The sequence below is a fragment of the Antedon bifida genome, chromosome 11, assembly GCF_963402885.1.
Source record: "Antedon bifida chromosome 11, ecAntBifi1.1, whole genome shotgun sequence".
Classification (NCBI taxonomy): Eukaryota; Metazoa; Echinodermata; class Crinoidea; order Comatulida; family Antedonidae; genus Antedon; species Antedon bifida.
The window spans coordinates 1,554,655-1,573,599 of record NC_136236.1 but is presented as its reverse complement, the minus strand read 5'-3'; the positions used below and the strand labels follow the sequence as shown (position 1 = coordinate 1,573,599).

Here is an 18,945-nt window from a genome sequence, read left to right as displayed (position 1 = left end):
TATCTGGTAAATAATCTAGCGAATCATCCTTATCTTCCTTGTAGCAGTAGACATTGGCCAGATAGTCCTTGCATGGGAACACATTGCTGCGCTGTTCTGGTGATCTCGGCGTGCCGAACTCATCTGCCGTCAGCTCGGTGAAGGCGATCTCACCAGTTTGAAGCCATCCTTCTTCGCAACTTGTCTCCATACCTGATTGCAATGCGTTGTACAGTTGCTCGTACGATAGCAGCGAGCCCATGTTACTTACACACACTTCCTTTGCATCGATGTAGTTATCTACAGCTGGCATTATAGCTATTCCGTCTAGATTTTTTCAAAGAAAAAAATGTCAAATATAATATAATACATAGTACTGACATAGTATATTGACATATACAGGCCTTCTTTCGCTTGTCAAACCCATGACACCATCATCGTAGCAGACTGCATCACTGTAAATTTGGAGGATTTGTGATTAATTGAGTATTCTATATTTTTCACACAAATTTCATAAAAATATATCAAAAGAAGAAAATAAAGTACAGTTAATTGTGAAAAACAGGATAACCACAAACAAGCAATGCTTTTAATCTGTGGCACCCTTAACTTAAAATTTAATTTACAAATACATTACAAAAATAATTAAAAAAAAATTCATATGAAACATTACAAAAATGGATATAATGTATTGCCTACTTACATTTCTTTAGATCACCGTCATCGATTACCTGTAAAGTAATAACATACACATTAGAATATTCATACTTGTATACTTTATTATTGTCTTTTAGTGCCGGCATCGTACCTTCAGCGTTTGAACACGTGAGCGCTGCTAACGAATTAAGATGTGACTAATTTAAATTGCATTGTTGTACATCTAATAATCTATGTTCAAAGAAAATAAAAAGTAATCGTCATTTGTAATAAATAAAAAGGATATATGAAGTTTTTGTGCGAACAAAAAACTTGACTAATCGTGTATCGCGTTGTTTTAGGCACCACCACTACATAGTAGATTATGAACATTACGTTGTGCGCACGCATGTACTTACGCGCACGCATAATAAGAAAACAACCCTACCTTTTCCATATAGTCAAACGATGAGTTATGAACAACATCCCCCTCGGCGGTCCGCGTCTGTTTGCTGATTTGACACACCCTGTCGCGCTCATTGTAGTTGACAGAAAAACAAAACATCTTCTGAGAGCAAAATAGTAAACATTGGATACGGTTCATTCTGTTAAACTGCTTATACCAACCGTGCATCATAGTATAGTTTAAAACAACATACTTTTCTGATGTTGCTGTAACGGAAAAACTTTCTTTACAACAATACAGTAAAAGTAATCCTACTATTCTGATGAAATTCATTTCTGAAGAAAAAAAACCAGCTTAACCGTCTTCAATTTCTAGTTCCACACTAAATTACATTACATTAAGTTCTTTTTATTCGAATTTTGCGTATCGATCGGATGCGTAGTTGATTAAAAATTGGATGATGAACAATAGCAACACTTTTATTTACTATGACATGTCATACTACACACACTTTATTATGCATCATAATTATATTGATTTATTATTATGCGTTGTTGATTTGAACATATTTTTCAATTTAGAACTATGTGATCTGAGTCAAAAGAATGGAGAGACTAAATATGTAACTTTATATGATGAAGAAATTTAGAAAGATTTGATTATAAAACTTATAGCTTTAATGATCAGACTAAAGATGTCATAGGCGGCGCTATTTGCAATTTCTTTGTATAACCTCTTCGTCACACATGATTAAGCACACCGCGTGGCGGCGGACACCGCAAAACAACTTGTGGAAAAGGCAGGCCTACTACTGTATAAACAATTATCGTAAACTATATTTTATGACATTATTAATTCGTTTTTAATTGTTTTATAAACTCCTTGTTCAGCCAGGGCAAATCTCGTAACTTTTTTAGGCCTAATATAACTAAAAGAAGGCCCTCCATTAGGCCTAACCTAACTAAGCTAGGCCTACTACTAGGCTACTACTAGTCTACTATAGTTACTGCTAGGCCGGCCTAGCTAGGTAGGAGGTCGTAACTATTCACTAGCCTCTACATCATCCACATAGACAACTAGCTGAGGGGCTAACCTAAGCCTACCATACTCTAGCCTAGAGCCAGTTAGGCAGCCAGATATGGTCGGAATGTAATCAACTGGCATCAGCATGATAGTCCCAATATCTGTATAGAATTTTAACTTGTTAATATATTATAAATAATAAGTGTTAAACTTTTTTTAAATGTTTAATTACAGATCCAATAATCTGTTACAAAATGTGAGACTGTTAATACTAGGAAAGAGGCCTACATCAGAAAGTGTTTTTGTGGTAACCGTATTACTACTATTATTATTTAATTATGGAAGAGGACAGTAGCACTGATGTAAGTATCTCTTTAATTAACTGTCAATCTCATCTTAAGCTAAAAAATTATTATGACACATGACAACCAAAATAGTTATACTTCCACAGAATGTCAAAGCCTTCCCGCTAATATAGTTGACTGATGGCAGTAGCCTATCATCACGACCATTCTCGTACAATGACCAACACATTTATATTTTCAGGCTTCTGATCCTGTTTTTGGAAACAATATTCTCATTATCCATCCTGGATCTTATTGGATAAGAATTGGCCGAGCCACTGATGCGTATCCTGTGTCAGTTCCTCATGTTGTTGCTAGGAAACCAAAGCAGAATTGTGATGTGAAATATGAAGATAAACTAATAAGATCTATGACGAGTGTAAGTAAAGTTTAATATCCCTTTCACATCAAACTTCATGGTGATCTCCGAAGACACCCCAGGGATTGTGACCATTCAAAATGTTAAGAAACTCCAGAGAGACCCCATTCACATTAACCTAGTATATAATTGTAGATTTAATTTTAAAAATGATTAATGTAGTAAAATTATAGTAGGACTATCTCATCTTCTCCTCTTCTTCCATCTGGACACTATTGAGCCAACTTTCAAGTCCTACTAGTTCTTTACGTGTCGTCTGACTGCTCTGAAACATGGCATGCATACTAGGGTAATAGGTGAACAAGGCTATAGAGAGAACATTTTCGTACTTCAACCGGATGCAGAATTATGACGTCATAAACATGGTACCAATCGAAAAAAGTGCGATTTATAAAGTAATACTCCTCCCTTATTCTTTGTAGTATTGAGCTGGGATTTGGCATGGGTATGCTACACGGACATGTCCCCAAAGCTATAAAATTAAATTTCAAACCGATGCAGCCATATGACATCTCGAAGATGGTACCTTGGTGCCAAACGATTTTCGTCATAATATAGCTGTGTTTGGTGTCATTTCAAAGGTCTCGACTTGGAGAATAAGAATATATACAGTAAAACCTATTTATGATATTGTGACGTCACTTCTGCTCCCGGAAATAGCAAAAAAATAGCCGTATTTGGTAGCGAGGTTATTGATGTGTATGTGACGTTACATCCCGTCTTATGACGTCATTTCAGCTTTTTTTGCTGTACCCCGAGTATCGCACATTCGTTGAAATATCGTTATTTTATTTCTTATTAACTGTTTATTTGATAGCAAACTAATAGTAACAATCAAAAGCAACATGCACTTAAGATGGTACAGCAAGCAATATGGGCGAAGAAGACATCGTCAGGACAAAGGAGGCAGAGTGTTGCACTAACACAAGTAAGTTGGCTTCCCAAGCTTCCTAAAAGACAACAACTTTCATGTACATTATGTATAATTTGTTGTATGTGGAAAATAAACAATTGAATTAAAGCTTGTTTTTTAACATTTCATAAAAACTCAACCTCTTTACTACAGTATACATGGTAGTTAAATCATGAATGATTCCACCGAACTTATGAGTTAAAATAACTATAGTGAGGCATTTAATGAATAGACAAACTGCCTTAAAATGTGACATGTTTCGAGAAACTATTCTCATCATCAAAAGAACAACGCCTAGAGTACTTATATAACCTGTCCTATTTATATATAAGTACTCGAGGCGTTGTTTTCTGTTCTTCTGATGATGAGAATAGTTTCTCGAAACATGTCACATTTTAAGGCAGTTTGCCTATTCGTTAAATGTCTCACTATAGTTATTTTAATACATGGTAGTAATATACAATAACTACTGTAAATTGGTTTATAATAAACGACAGAATACAAACTATTAAAACTCAATAACATTGTATTGCATATATCATTGCATGTATACGTAGTGCAGCCCATAAACAAAAAATGTATAATATATTTTCGATTAGAGATTGTTATAGTTTATTGAAACGTGTTTTAAATAATCTTACGCGGATTACGTAAGCATACCTAATGATAGATATAGCTGACAATGCATGTTTATGAATGTTCCAAATTTTTTCTATCAGTTAAAATGCATCTAAAGGTCAGGCTTACAAAAACAGTAATGCATTTTGGTGCACCTTTCTTGACATGTTCCCCACATGTACAATTATTAACTGACAAATCCACAACAACACTGTCTAATGCTTAGAGATGGGGTCAAGGGTCATCCTTATGGGTAATGTGTACCCTTACCAGTATTCATATCTTGACTAAATTTATAGCACCTATCTATTGGTAGGTCATCAATCACAATGATGAGGTCAAGGGTCATCCTCATGGGTAATGTGTACCCTTACCAGTATTCATATCTTGACTCAATTTATAGCATCTATCTATTGGTAGGTCATCAATCACAATGATGGGGTCAAGGGTCATCGTCAAGGGTAATGTGTACCCTTACCAGTATTCATATCTTGACTCAATTTATAGCATCTATCTATTGGTAGGTCATCAACCACAATGATGAGGTCAAACCACAGCCACTAGATGAAAATTCAGGACTGACTTGGACACCGACCGATGACCAATCAGATTGTTTCATTGGAGAAGAGGTTTGTATACTCATACTATAATACAATTTGTGCCCAAAAGTCTTTGAATACTTGTATTTCATTGGATTTGAGTAACTAAATTTGATGCTTTAAATTTAAATATACAGATTATGTAAAAAGAACTTAATTTGTTGTTATTTTAGGCTTTGTATTTAGACCCGAATGAAGGATATCATATCCACTGGCCAATTAGGCAAGGCAGATTTAACATTCATTCTGGAATTGGGGGCAGTATAACAGCCGTGCTACAAGATATGGAGACAATATGGAGTAAAGTGATTGAAACAAAGCTTGACATCCCTGTCAAAGACCTTAAGGTAAACAAAGCTTGACATCCCTGTCAAAGACCTTAAGGTAAACAAAGCTTGACATCCCTGTCAAAGACCTTAAGGTAAACACAATGTACAATCATTGCTTGACATCCCTGTCAAAGACCTTAAGGTAAACACAATGTACAATCATTGCTTGACATCCCTGTCAAAGACCTTAAGGTAAACACAATGTACAATCATTGCTTGACATCCCTGTCAAAGACCTTAAGGTAAACACAATGTACAATCATTGCTTGACAAGTGAAATAACCAACCATTAAACAACACATTACTGTACATTAGATAACTGTATTGTATATTGTACACTACTATACTAATTCAAGAAGAAATTTTATTGGTCCACTTTAAAATGGAAATTCATTTTGCTTGGCATAATTAAGACAATAAAACTTCAACAGAGAAAAATACATCAAAAGGCAATGTTAAAATACTATTTATAAATTTAATAAACAATGCTCTTTGCTCTCGTTCTCCAATACAGAGTTATAAAGTTATCTTACTGATTCCTGATATATATCATCGACCACATGTCAAAGAATTAATGAATTTGCTGCTGATACGACTTGGATTTGGGTCAGCCATCGTCCATCAGGTTTGTACTTAGAATGAAGGCTTTACTAGAGAACTTTCCATACATACTTGTTTACACTATAAAATTAGTTTGACAAAAAAAAAGTTTGATGTGCCAAAATATGATAGTGATATGCCCAAATATGGTAGTGATATGACATCATCATGTCCATATATGGGACATTGTTTTGTCAGGTTTGATAGTGTAGACAGAGCTTTACATTAAATGTTGTAACTTGATACCTACAGGAGTCAGTATGTGCATTGTACGGCAGTGGAATACCAAGTGCTTGTGTTGTAGATGTTGGGGATCAAAAGACAAGTGTTAGCTGTGTAGAAGATGGACTGTCCAATCGCAATTCAAGGTCAGTAATCGACCTTTATCCTAGTTTTAATATGCATAATTGATCATTTATTTAAAAATATTAAAAATTTCCTAGATGAAAAGCATTTTCCCCTTTGTAGAAATGATTATATTTCTTTTTTTCATCATCAATTTTCAGACTATGCATGGGTTATGGTGGAGGGGATGTTACACGGTGCTTCACTTCGCTTCTCCAGAGGGCGCACATGCCATATCGAGAATGTCAGATGGAGAAGACGATGGATGCGCTGTTGCTTGTTGAGCTTAAAGAAACTTTTTGTCATTTAGATCAGGTACGTTGAATTCAAACTTTTTAATAAAATAAAAATATACAAATACTTTTATTTATTTTTATTATTTATTTAAACTGGGTGACCTCTTCAGTCAAAGACTGGTCTCCCAGAGGGCCCAGTTATGATCAGTGGCTGTGATGTACTAATACACCGGAGTAATTCCTACTCGTCTCGAAAGATGTACTAGGTTCTTTAAAGTGCACATGAGCTAGATAATAAATGTATCTTGTGTTTATAAGGCTGTTATCTTTTCTCTATTCTTAAGGACCTTGATGGTATCCAACTATTAGATTTTCATGTACGCAATCCTAACAGCTCAACTATCATGTACCAGTTGAAGCTGGGGGACAAGACACTGCAGGCCCCCATGGGGCTATTTTATCCTCAGTTATTTGGTATAGTGGGTGAAAAAATGGTCAAGACTCAGCAACGGAATCAAGGAGATTCAGAGGATATTCATGATGAAAACTATCTATTACAAACTCAGCAACAGGTTAGTTGGTTTATTTTGACCCTTGACCCTAACATCCATTCAATCATTGAAACTCTTCCATGTGTTGGTAGATTTGTACATTAATAATTAATTTTTTTAAAGGCTGCAAAGGCAAAAGCCTTAGAGAAAGCTGGTGCAGAAAATAACAGTAATGTTGAAGGAGCCACCAATACACACAGAAATACCTCGCCAACCAACCACCACACTGAGGTCATTCCCACCGAAGCGCCACCACCAACGATATCAAGACGCATTTCAACGTCACAATCACTGGATAAGCCTCTGGGTATAGACCAGGCTATACTACATAGTATTGATTGTTGCTGTAAGTTTTATTTCATGACTCGGTTTTAGTGAGATATGTACTGCTCACTTTTATAAAGTCATCTCTAAAGCTCTGTCTACACTATCAAATGTGATGTGCCCATATATGGACATCATATCACTACGATATTTGGACACGATATATCACACTAGTTTGCTATAATAATAATTAAAATTATTTTTGTGATACAGCTTCAGAAGAGACAAAGAAGAAAATGTATAGTTGTATTCTAGTCGTTGGTGGTGGTCTTGGATTATTCCAGGGGGCAGTAGACATGCTTCAATATCGTATTCAAAGTAAAATGCCGCCCTCTTTCAGAGCTGTCGTTGATAAGGTTGAGGTCATCTGTAAATCAAAGGTATCGAATTGTACTTGCATTTCTCATCATAAATATCATTAATAATCAAGTACAGTTAACATATTAAATGTTAATTGATTTCAATTTAGGATATGGACCCAAGACTCACAGTTTGGAAGGGTGGTGCTGTACTGAGTTGCCTTGATACAGCTCAAGAACTTTGGATAAAACAGAAAGAATGGAAATCAATGGGACTAAAGGTGCTAAGAGAACGGTCACCGTTTGTATGGTGAACATAAACACTTAGAAAACAAGTGAGAAAGACTATAATATAGTTGAGCCATTTGCTGTATGGGTGAGCAGGCTTGTTAAATATGAAGTCCCTGCCGACAATTTATATTTACTTGAAATGAAATAAGAAGTCATCAATTGGAAGAAAGAAATAGATTATTTACAGTTCTCAAGCAAGCAGTTGTTTATTGCGAATTCTTAACATGAAAACTAAACAATAAACTACTAATGCTCCTTTTAAAATTATATTTCTAACAAAAATATTTGGCACATATATTTTATAAACAGATTCAAATTTCTTCAGTTCAGTAAAAAAACTTAAGTTAAACTTAAAACTACCAATGACCCAAATCAGGGAAGAGTGATTCACTCTCCAAACATTACAATGAAATTGACTAATAATAGTTCATTCTTATATAGCGTATATAAGCAAGCTCTCAATGCGCTGTACATAAATTAAAATAGACGATGGCAATAACTTAAATTAATGAAAAACTAAGACTAAGTGACAAAGATATATACAGTGTAATATTAAATAATTCACTTTTTGAAAACATCGTGTGGTACTTGATTTTGTTGCCACTTTTTGGCATCTAAATGTAGGGTATTATAGTTGATTCTTTATAATTTCAATACAAATGTAATAATTACAAAATAAATGAATTCTTTCAGCGTAAACAAACAACAGTCGGCTTTGTCTAATCTAACATTAATACTACATTTGGAGATCTGAAATGTTTCTTATTCATTAACTAAAATATTTTGTTTCGCCATGCTTTAAGGTGAAGAAGTCTTCCGCACTAAGTCCCTGCTTCACCAGCTCCTCCTCAAGTTTTGTCTTTGGTTCCATATAATGCTATGGAGAGAAAGAGGATGAAATGTAAGTGAAAACTTGTATCAAATTTACAATTTTATTTTGATACCAGGGAGACCATTGGCAATTCTAAGGAAAGGGTATATATGCGTATCTGTGGGATGATTCATGCAAAACTCAAGGAAAAGGTCTACATTTTTTATCCTGTGACTGTTTATGGGAAAATAAATCTTGTTGAAATGGACACTTTAAAATTTTAAAGATTATTATTAGCTCTGTCTACACTATCAAACTTTATGTGACAAAAAAATGTGATGTGCCCATATATGGACATGATGATGTCATATCACTACCATATTTGGTCATATCACTACCATATTTGTGCACACCACACTAGTTTGATAGTGTAGACAGAGCCTTACTTCTGTTGTTAGTACAAATGTTCCCCAATGGATCCCAACGGTCTTTTTGGATTCAACATCTTGATGGATCTTGACGGCTTCCTCAGGGTTCACATGCTGTGGTCCCATAAACCATCTGAAAATAAAATTGAATACATTACTAGAACTACAGTACTACAGAGGATGCACCAAGTGATAAAGAGAAGATGTTGGACAAAGGATAGACAGCTTCTTCCTCTAGACTCTGATATCCCAGCGCAAAGAGCTCTATCCAAATCTAATAAGTCTATGCACACTGCCAAACAATCGCTCCGATTGGAGAAATCTTGTTAAGTGTACTGTGTTGCAAGGTGTACAGCGTTCGTGATGATGCTGTGATGATAAAGAATTGACAAGAACACTTACCTAGGTTCATACGCTCCAATAGGGATGGCAGAAAGGTCAAAAGGACCGTATCGTTTTCCAATTTCTTGAAATGCTTCGCAGTAACCTGTATCTCCTGCGAAGAAAAAGCTGCGGTTCGGTCCAAAAACGCACCAGCTTCCCCACAAATGTGAACCGGAGTCGTGCAGTCCTCGGTTACTCCAATGTTGTGTCGGAGTAAACACGAACTTGACATTGTCATGGTTGGGGAGAACTTCTTCGTCCCACCAGTTAAGTTCTACAACGTCAGTAACTCCGACGCTTTCAAACCATTTCCGTAAACCCTTGGGTACAAACCATCTCAGGTTTGACTCGTACTTCCTGTTAAGGTCAACGACCGTGTGTTTATCAAGATGATCGTAGTGTGCATGACTTATAACCACTGCGTCAATGTGTGGTAATTCCTGCACGGTGCATGGAGCTGGTCGGTAGCGTTTAGGACCGGCGAATGAGAACGGACTGCATCTGTTGCTAAATACCGGATCAGTTAGTACGCTTATTCCATCAAACCTGGCAAGTACAGAGGCGTGTCCAATCCATGTTACAGCTATGCCGTCGTCCGGTGGTGATGTCCAGTCTGGTGTGACCACAGGCAAATTTTCTTCCAACTCCTGCATAGTAATAAAATGGTAAACTTTTATACATTATTATTATACAATTGTTAGTTATCTATAAGATAAGTCCCTTCCCTCTTCCAACCTTTGTTGGCATGAAGGGGTAAGGTCAATACTCATAATTTAAGTAGGTGATTTTATAGTGGCGGCGTACAAAAGAGGAAGTTATTATATATAAAATATTAAATTCAATAATGGAGTCTTTGTATTCATTCTGGTTTGCGTTTAGCACTTTACTTTGGGCAGCACATTTCGCATGACATGACATTTAAAGCTATCACATAATTCTAAAACAATATCTTGCCTCTTGGTCAGCAGGTTTTTTCATCAAGTTACGCTCCCCAAACATGAATGTTCTTTGCAGTTTCATAAAGTCTATTAAACCTGGAAATGTCCAAGACTTCCACGGATTGACATAATTTTTAAAAACTGTTCGTTTAACTTTCGATGACGTCACTTCAGAGTCCATTCTGTGATTCCATGGTCCTTCAACAATCTTTGCAGGCTCTTTAGTTGCCATTTTATTTTGAATTTCTATAAAATATTAGAAAACAACACTTTTACACGTATATGCCTATATGTCTGTGTAGAAAATAAATCAGACAATATGATGATGACATATAATTTAAAAAGGATTTAAATCTTTAGTATAATCCCTCTTTCTATGCCCGTTTCTATGACTACTATGTTCGTAACATGTTTGGCTTCCAGGATGTAACATTATTATTATAATTAGTTGAGAATATTTGGTCTTTCAATTGAGATGATAACCTAACAATCGCCAGTAACTCAATGAATATAATTATAGATAGGAATATACTATTAAATGACTGTACATTCTTCCTTCCGTCTATCTCCCTTAAAAAATGAATCAATTACAGTCACTACGTCTTATAGATTCCATTACCTACCTGAAACAGTTCCCGTTTCTCCTTGATTTTGATGGTTACCTACAGTCCCCTCATCCATTAGTCCTCTATGATTCAATAAGAGAAAATATGCTATTCAACATGACCACACAGACTTTGGTAGCAAATAGGGGAATTCCCGTCTTGTTTTTTTAGCCCGTCAGAGTTCCAGATACTATTACTATACTATACTATACGAGGATGGATTTCTGATACTTATTCTTTCCTCCTCTAAAAGTACGCATAGCACGCTAAATAGCTTTATACTCAATTTATCAATCTATAAAATGCATTTCATCATATTTATTTGCACAGGCTGAGGTCGAGTGTATAAATTATGTAATCGATTCTGATAGTGGATTGTTTAGAGAGGCCTATAGAATTAAAACCATTCGAGCATGACGGTTCAACTGCACGACAGCAAAGAGACTACGAAATATATACAGTAACTATGCCAGTTTTTCATAAATTTTAGAAAAAAAATACCACGTTGCGATAGCTTCTGCGGCGACACCAATGTGGGTCACAACCAGCTTTCCCAGGGTCCTGGAAGTGGTTGGGAACGGCATTGAGGGACAGGTGTGGGCGGGGTGTAGGTTGGACTTGAAATAGGCGTATCTGATTGGCTGGATTTCTGGATGCCTCATTTCCTCCTTGATGATAGAGCCGCGATTGTGTGCTGGTAGTTGATGATGGAAACTTGATGGCTGATTTTATACATGCTGAAATTTGAAAGGGTAATACAATATAATAACAAGTGAGTAGAAGAAGATGTATAAACAAACAATAAATATTATTATTATTGCAATGGTACAAAATAAATATTCATGAGGAAATTGTGACCATGAGCATGTGGCATATATACTAGCCAGCTCCTACTACCTACTAGCTGGCTAGGCCTAGGCTACTACTACTCCAAGTTGACCTGGTCGATCCGGGAGGTCTAACCCAACTGAACAACTAGGCTAGTGACCTAGTTAGTATGCCTAGGCCTACTCTAAGCCTGGCCTATATGGAAATGTGCGGATGTTATTGTTAAACCTCTAGTATGTAGTGCAAAAGGTGACTGTTGTGTGTGTAATCTTTTTCACATTCAATTTAATTAAATAATGATATATTTAAATTTACTTTTATTTCAATATCACAGATTAAATTTTACTCAACTCTCAATCAACAAGCATTATGTGGCGTATCAGACCAAAACTGGTAGCATGTCACAAGAAAAGCCTACAACTTGCAGCCGCACGCCACATGAGTGCTGACAACAACGATGGTGTGAAGGTGATGGGAATACGTCGAGAGGATTATGGTTCACAGTGGGAAAGAAGAGCGCCGCTTGGACCGGCTCACGTTAAAACATTGGTTGAGAGTGGTGTCAAGGTGCTTGTTCAAGATAGTAACAGAAGAGCGTACCCTATACAGGTAAGTCTAATGTTTTTTAGAGTAACAGAAGCACTTATTTATTAAACAACCAAAATATTTTCAATATAAAATTTAATGACAAAAAGAGAGATCGACGTTTCGGTACCATCATAGAACCATTTTCAAGATCAAGTGAATACAAAACAATAATAATTATGTGCACTAAGCACCAAAGTTGGTGACAGGAAATGCTAATTGAGGGCTAATTAAGTAATTAGCTCCTCCTACTGAGTTAGATAAACAATTTAGCTTTGATGGAATCCGATTGTTTATTGAGTGTAGGTTTTATCTCTTTGATCCACAACATCTCCTTAATTAGGCAATCAAACTTATTGTTACATTTAGATAAGACTCTTAAAGTATTCCGAGATATCACCAGTTATGCCATGTTGTTTTAGGTGATCGCCTATAATACTTTTGTTATGTTCATTAATGCGTTTGTAAAGGTGTCGGCAAGTGTAACCGACATAGTTTGTATCACACAAACCACATTGAAATTTGTACACAACGCATTGTGAATTAATGATTCTGGGTTTCATTTCTTTAGGTTTTAAGGTGTCACCTATCTTACGACTAGTAAATACTGGTAAAATATCATTTTCAATCTTCGCACTAAGTTGTTTAAGTTGTTTAGTAACCGTGTTACAACAAGTTTGATCCTTGTACGGTAGTACTTATTGCTTATTCAACTTGAATGGCAATTATATTACACGCATTATGCCTTCTCAAAAAGTTTATTATTAACTTGACCTAACTGACTTCCATCTCTGTAGTTTGTAATTAGTATCTGTAAATACTTTTAAAAGCCATCTGCTCTGTTTATTTAGTACAAATGATCTTTATTTTAGGATTATGAGAATGCTGGAGCTGAGATCCAGGAAGACTTAAGTGAGGCGTCTTTTATCCTTGGTGTTAAGCAAGTCCCGATTCCAAGACTGGTTGCTAACAAGACCTTCTGTTTCTTTTCACACACAATCAAAGCACAAGTTGAGAACATGCCTCTACTTGATGCTATTCTAGAAAAGGTTGGCACACTTTAAGGAGTATTGTCAAATTGGTTTATTGTATTAATCCCCATTATTATAATCATCATTATCAACATCATCCCATTTATAAAAATAACAACCTCCTCCATATCGTATCATCAAATCATCCATATCATATCAAATCATCCCTATTTATTATAATTAATTATTATCAACATCATCATCGACATCATCCCCATAATAATCATTATCATCATCCATATCATATCATCAACATCATCCCCATTATCATAATAATCATTATCATCATCATCCATATCATATCATCAACATCATCCCCATTATCATAATAATCATTATCATCATCATCCATATCATATCATCAACATCATCCCCATAATAATCATTATCATCATCATCCATATCATATCATCAACATCATCCCCATTATCATAATAATCATTATCATCTTCACCATCATTATCAACATCACTAATACTATTCTGTGTTTTTACAGAATATTCGTTTAATAGATTATGAAAAGATTGTTGATGATAGCGGGAAGCGTCTTGTTGCATTTGGAAAGTTTGCAGGATTAGCGGGAATGATAAACATTCTTCATGGAATGGGTTTGCGGCTGCTGGCCCTCGGACATCATACTCCGTTTTTGGTGAGCTATTATTGTAAATATTACAAACAACAGACACACAACACAAATACCATATATAGCCAGTTTATGTTACTGGACATTTTATATTGTAAACTGTGGTCATTTAATTGTTGATAAAGAATATCAATCAATATTTAGTTGAAGTCCATTATTTCAATTATTTCATACCCATCCAACAGCGAGCACAAACTCGCAAATTATAGGATGGATAAGCTATTTTATGATTTATCGTGTTTATAAACTAAGTCTCACTAAGGCTGAGGGAGTGGAGTTATTGAGTCGTGAGTTACAACCCTGGCACTAACTAGGTCAGGATTGAACCCAGACCTTGGAATTGCATGGCAAGAACGTTAACCACCAAGCTGCAGATCCACTACTTTTGAGGAGAATTATATTCTTTATTTTGTGTATTTTTTAGCACATAGCAGCTGCTCATAACTACCGAGACAGTAGTATGGCACGGCAAGCGGTACGAGAAGCAGGCTACGAGATTGCTTTAGGTCGACTACCTAAGTCTATTGGCCCCATGACCTTCGTGTTTATGGGGGCAGGAAATGTATCTCAGGTTAGTGACCTGTAGAATGAACCCCTCCGTTTATCATTCATTTATTCTTAGTATTTCGTAATCATTGTACATATAAAAAAATATATAACATATAAAAAAAACTCTTTATATACACAACTATATTAAAGACAGATACGATAACAATCACCCATGTTTATTCTGAGACACTTTCCAAAGAAATGAACAAGCAGCAATATATGTTTTAATGCTACAATCACCCTATTCATGAGACACTCCTATTAAAATGACACTTGTTAAGTCACAAAGGTGTCCCCTTAATAGTTTTTCTACTGTATTTTTATGTAACGTTTACAGTAGTAAATTTTACTTGCTGTTTGGATCTTACTTCGACAGATGCCTCCTACTATCTTAAATTTTAATCTTTTGATTTATTTTTATCAAGGGTGCTCAAGAAATTATTTCTGAACTACCGTTAGAATATGTCAGACCATGTGACCTGAAAGATGTGGCTGAAAATGGAGGTTTGTAGAAATATTTCTTTATTTAATAAGCATAAAATGAATAACTGACTGTTATAAGTAAGTTGATAATTTCTAAATTTATTTATTCATCGTTAAATCGTGAGTAACTTGCATATTGTATTGAAGATTTATGCAATCTTATTTTATAGATCATAGAAAAGCGTATGCCACAGTTGTAAGACGGAAAGATCACTTAGTGCACAAAGATGGGGGAAAGTTTAACCTGGAAGAATATACAAACCATCCAGAGAGATTTAGATCTGTCTTTAGTGAAAGAGTAAGTACGTGTCATAGTAATAGTTTAACCTGGAGGAGTATACGAACCATCCAGAGAGATTTAGATCTGTCTTTAGTGAAAGAGTAAGTGTGTTTCATAGTAATAGATTCGCTTCAATAGGAAATTTGGTTTCAGTTTAATAATGATTAATAGTTCATGAACTACTACCCTTTGGCTTCAACTTTATATCTATGTATTTCCTGTTGATACCTTTTTCTAGATTGTAATCTAATTTGTATGTCAAATAGCTGTTTGTCGCCCTCTGTAGATTGCTCCATACAGCTCCTGTATCATCAATGGCATCTTCTGGGATGTCAATCATCCACGTTTCCTTAGCAACATGGATACAAAGACCCTCCTCAGTCCTGAGATGAGCCCCAAGACGGACGAAGCTCCAGGATGTCCCAGACTACCACACAGACTGATCGCCATCTGTGATATCACGGCAGATCCAGGGGGCGCTATTGAGTTTGTGACGGAATGCACAAGTATAGAAGCTCCGTTTACATTGTATGACGCTGACCATAGACATCAACACTTTAAAAGTTTAAGGTAATTTATTAAACAATGTTAATTATTATTTATTACAATTCCATTTACAAGGCAAACAGTCGAGACTAGAAAACGTCACATATACAGGATTTGAACCCAGGAATCTGGAATTAGAGGGATAGCACCCATACACACAATTGTAAAACATCTTTCATTATAACTCTATTACTTCATATTTGCTACTAGGTTTTCTGGTGATGGTGTGCTTGTGTGTAGTATTGATAACATGCCTACCCAATTGCCAAGGGAAGCTACTGACTTCTTTGGAGACTTACTACTACCATGGGTGCCTGAAATGGTAAGTTCACTTGCAGGTCATAGGTTATACATTATTATGTCCCAGAAAGACAGATAATTTATTATGTTACTGAAGAGTAAACAAGTATAGTTTTACTAACATTTAAAAATTAATAATATTCTTTCACGTAGCTCAAGTCAGATGCCACAATTCCACTTGAGAAGCAACACTTATCAAGAGTTGTGTACGATGTAAGTATGCACTTAATTCAACCATCGTTTGTATACTACATATGCAAAAACAGCAAGTTCTAACTTGCTTTAGATTTTAATAAGCCATATCTTTTGTGTTGTTTTCCAGGCTGTAATTGCATCAAATGGTGCATTAGCACCAAAGTACCATTACATTGCAGACCTCAGGAAGAAAACGGATCCGTAAGTTTATAATTACTAAATGTTAACTAAAAATAGTAATTTACTATATCATAGAAGTATGTGTTACACAAAGCGGCTGCCTGTATAATTTAGTACAGCATATTGTGATTAAGTGTATGCAGGCTGTGACTGCCTGCCCTAAACATTAATGGTTTTGTTTGGTCTAATAAAGATGTTTTATGTGCTTAACTTTCAGAAGCTTAGCCGTTGTAAATGGAACTGAGAAGCAGAAGGTGTTACTTCTTGGTTCAGGTTATGTATCAGGACCAGTTGTTGAATACCTTACAAGAGACACAGGAATTGAAGTTACAATTGGTAAGTTAAAATGCTATTTGGAAATCTTCTAGTTCTAGTTGACCCATGACTTAAAGGGTCTTAGGGGCGTAGCAGATAAGATACAGTGAGTAGTACTCATCATGATACGATAAACATGCATAAGCCATACCTCCCAGTGGTGCCTCTCTACTCTCCTGACTGGCAGGTTTGGCTGGATGGCCGGAAACCTTACCACACCAGAAAACAAAAGTGCTTTATTATTTAGATATTGTATTCTTGTTTCTTAGCTTCTTCAATCAAAGACGAGGCCGAGGATCTAGCATCAAAGTACGATAACACGAGGGCGGTATACCTTAACGTCAAGAGCCATGAAGCTCACTTACATCAACTGGTGAAGAAACATGACATTGTTATTAGGTATAGTATTTTGTTTTGATGTTGTGTAAAAGCTCTGTCAAATTAGTGTGCTGTGCCCAAATATGGTAGTGATATGATGTCATCATGTCCATATATGGGCACATCACATATTTTTGTTTGAATGTGTAGACAGAGCTTTAAGAAGCTGAAAAATTATTTGATGTATCTACAGTAGTTTAGCTTTGCCCAACCAGGTACAAACACACACATTCAAGGTCAGGCCTTGTATGTATCTATTTGTATTTATAGTTATCTATTAATTGTTTTTTTCTTCTTCTTTAGTCTACTACCAATACCATTCCATCCAATGGTTGCTGAAGTTTGTTTAGAACATCGTAAGAACATGGTGACAGCTAGCTACACTAGTCCAGCAATGCGAGCCCTCCACAAAGAGTAAGTATTTAAAGGGGTTACTCTGTCACACTATTGAAAGAATAAGCTATCGCAGAATAACCGTATATTGACTTAGTCGCATGGTGCGTCATGAATACGTTTTAATGTTTTCACAATTTGCTTTGTTACAGTGCTGTGGATGCGGGTGTTATATTCCTGAATGAGTGCGGCTTGGATCCAGGAATTGATCACATGTTGTCCATGGAATGCTTTGACTATATCCATGATAAAGGAGGAAAGGTAGGGAACCTAAACCATGGACAAGTGAACATTCAATTCTTTACTACGTAACATGAACTACTTATATCCAAATACATTACTTTACATTTTAACACATTTAATACATTTATTTATTGATATATTCTCTGTATTTAGCCTGTATGTATTATTTATTTTCATGAAAATAACAACATTCAGTTGGCTCATTGATCAAACTTATATACTGTATTTAAAACTTAAATGCATTATTTACATTTTGTTGAAATATAATTTATTATTTAGCATGTGTTATTTTATGTTCTATAACATCAGGTGACATCATTTGAATCATGGGCTGGCGGCCTACCTGCTCCTGAACACTCTGAGAACCCTTTACGCTACAAGTTTAGGTTGGTTCAAATTTTAACAGTTTTTCCAAATCAAAAATACTTTACGATGATGATGATGAAATACTTTAGTAAATCTACATCACTAGAATGATATACTTGTAGGCATAAACTGATAGTATGTCTACCTGCCTACCTCATAGGTTACATAATGACTCTATTGCTATAGGCATAAACTGATAGTATGTCTACCTGCCTACCTCATAGGTTACAAAGTGACTCCATTGCTGTGGAGCTAATAGAACCGTGCAGGTGAGAACAAATAAACCTTATAGACCATTTTGTGTACCAATTTAAAAGAACCAAAATAAACAATTTATTCATAATTTTAAATAGATTAAAATTATTTGGGTTTTTTATTTAAGTAAACAAATTTCATAAAATGGTCTATAAACTGCACATTGGTTTTAATTGCTTCTTTCATTTTGTTTTCTTTCTTTTTAGTTGTCTTTGCAAATTGCTTCCTGTACTACAAAACTTTTATTACAAAATTTATGATTTCAAAATTGCTTTCTATGTGCTCATAATAATATGGTTTATATTAATTTTTTTGTATTATTTTTTACCTGATAATA

At 35.4% G+C, this 18,945-nt stretch overlaps 3 protein-coding genes across 7 annotated transcripts in view; 2 read left to right on the top strand and 1 right to left on the bottom strand.

The window, feature by feature from the left end:
- Window positions 1–1,805: 1,805 nt before the first annotated feature.
- LOC144855854 (actin-related protein 8-like) lies at window positions 1,806–8,190 on the top strand. The gene is made up of 13 exons (XM_078713801.1): window positions 1,806–1,849; window positions 2,279–2,406; window positions 2,591–2,767; window positions 3,585–3,695; window positions 4,823–4,927; window positions 5,071–5,244; window positions 5,741–5,851; window positions 6,079–6,194; window positions 6,333–6,486; window positions 6,752–6,979; window positions 7,082–7,304; window positions 7,496–7,662; window positions 7,752–8,190. The coding sequence occupies exons 2-13, from the start codon at window positions 2,383–2,385 to the stop codon at window positions 7,893–7,895; spliced, it is 1,734 nt and encodes a 577-aa protein (XP_078569927.1). The 5' UTR covers window positions 1,806–1,849; window positions 2,279–2,382; the 3' UTR covers window positions 7,896–8,190.
- Window positions 8,191–8,446: 256 nt separating this feature from the next.
- Window positions 8,447–11,181, bottom strand: LOC144855858 (N-acyl-phosphatidylethanolamine-hydrolyzing phospholipase D-like). Of its 2 annotated transcripts, none has more exons than XM_078713806.1 (5): window positions 11,057–11,181; window positions 10,450–10,679; window positions 9,514–10,142; window positions 9,130–9,244; window positions 8,447–8,749 (listed from the first exon to the last, which is right to left on the bottom strand). In XM_078713806.1, the coding sequence occupies exons 1-5, from the start codon at window positions 11,112–11,114 to the stop codon at window positions 8,642–8,644; spliced, it is 1,140 nt and encodes a 379-aa protein (XP_078569932.1). In that variant the 5' UTR covers window positions 11,115–11,181; the 3' UTR covers window positions 8,447–8,641. The 2 variants fall into 2 exon arrangements, with proteins under 2 accessions (XP_078569932.1, XP_078569933.1); XM_078713807.1 differs by having other exon boundaries at window positions 11,053–11,101.
- Window positions 11,182–11,716: 535 nt separating this feature from the next.
- The window catches only part of LOC144855852 (alpha-aminoadipic semialdehyde synthase, mitochondrial-like), a 52,945-nt gene continuing 45,716 nt past the window's right edge, over window positions 11,717–18,945 (top strand). Inside the window, exons 1-17 of one of the 4 annotated variants that reach the window (XR_013614870.1) lie at window positions 11,717–11,810; window positions 12,201–12,475; window positions 13,324–13,500; window positions 13,979–14,131; window positions 14,550–14,696; window positions 15,100–15,178; window positions 15,328–15,455; window positions 15,724–16,007; window positions 16,194–16,305; window positions 16,437–16,496; window positions 16,606–16,679; window positions 16,876–16,994; window positions 17,243–17,372; window positions 17,655–17,765; window positions 17,897–18,005; window positions 18,297–18,373; window positions 18,578–18,622. Coding sequence is in view for 3 of the 4 variants with exons in the window: in XM_078713796.1 (XP_078569922.1) it covers window positions 12,236–12,475; window positions 13,324–13,500; window positions 13,979–14,131; window positions 14,550–14,696; window positions 15,100–15,178; window positions 15,328–15,455; window positions 15,724–16,007; window positions 16,194–16,305; window positions 16,437–16,496; window positions 16,606–16,679; window positions 16,876–16,994; window positions 17,243–17,372; window positions 17,655–17,765; window positions 17,897–18,005; window positions 18,297–18,373; window positions 18,578–18,622 (2,045 nt within the window). In the remaining variant the exon portion in view is untranslated. The remainder of the gene's footprint in view (window positions 11,811–12,200; window positions 12,476–13,323; window positions 13,501–13,978; window positions 14,132–14,549; window positions 14,697–15,099; window positions 15,179–15,327; window positions 15,456–15,723; window positions 16,008–16,193; window positions 16,306–16,436; window positions 16,497–16,605; window positions 16,680–16,875; window positions 16,995–17,242; window positions 17,373–17,654; window positions 17,766–17,896; window positions 18,006–18,296; window positions 18,374–18,577; window positions 18,623–18,945) is intronic. The other 3 variants (XM_078713797.1, XM_078713796.1, XM_078713798.1) reach the window with 3 other exon arrangements.

What these genes read in the sequence shown, in the direction of transcription:
- LOC144855854 (XM_078713801.1), top strand. Translation starts at nt 2,383, where the DNA reads ATGGAAGAGGACAGTAGCACTGAT. An exon ending in AAGAGGACAGTAGCACTGAT is followed by an intron (nt 2,407 to 2,590) that starts GTAAGTATCTCT and finishes TTATATTTTCAG; the next exon opens with GCTTCTGATCCTGTTTTTGG. An exon ending in CTTTTTGTCATTTAGATCAG is followed by an intron (nt 6,487 to 6,751) that starts GTACGTTGAATT and finishes TCTATTCTTAAG; the next exon opens with GACCTTGATGGTATCCAACT.
- LOC144855858 (XM_078713806.1), bottom strand. Translation starts at nt 11,114, where the DNA reads ATGGATGAGGGGACTGTAGGTAACCATCAAAATCAAGGAGAAACGGGA. An exon ending in AAAAACCTGCTGACCAAGAG is followed by an intron (nt 10,143 to 10,449) that starts GCAAGATATTGT and finishes ATTACTATGCAG; the next exon opens with GAGTTGGAAGAAAATTTGCC. An exon ending in CATTTGTACTAACAACAGAA is followed by an intron (nt 8,750 to 9,129) that starts GTAAGGCTCTGT and finishes TTCTCTCCATAG; the next exon opens with CATTATATGGAACCAAAGAC.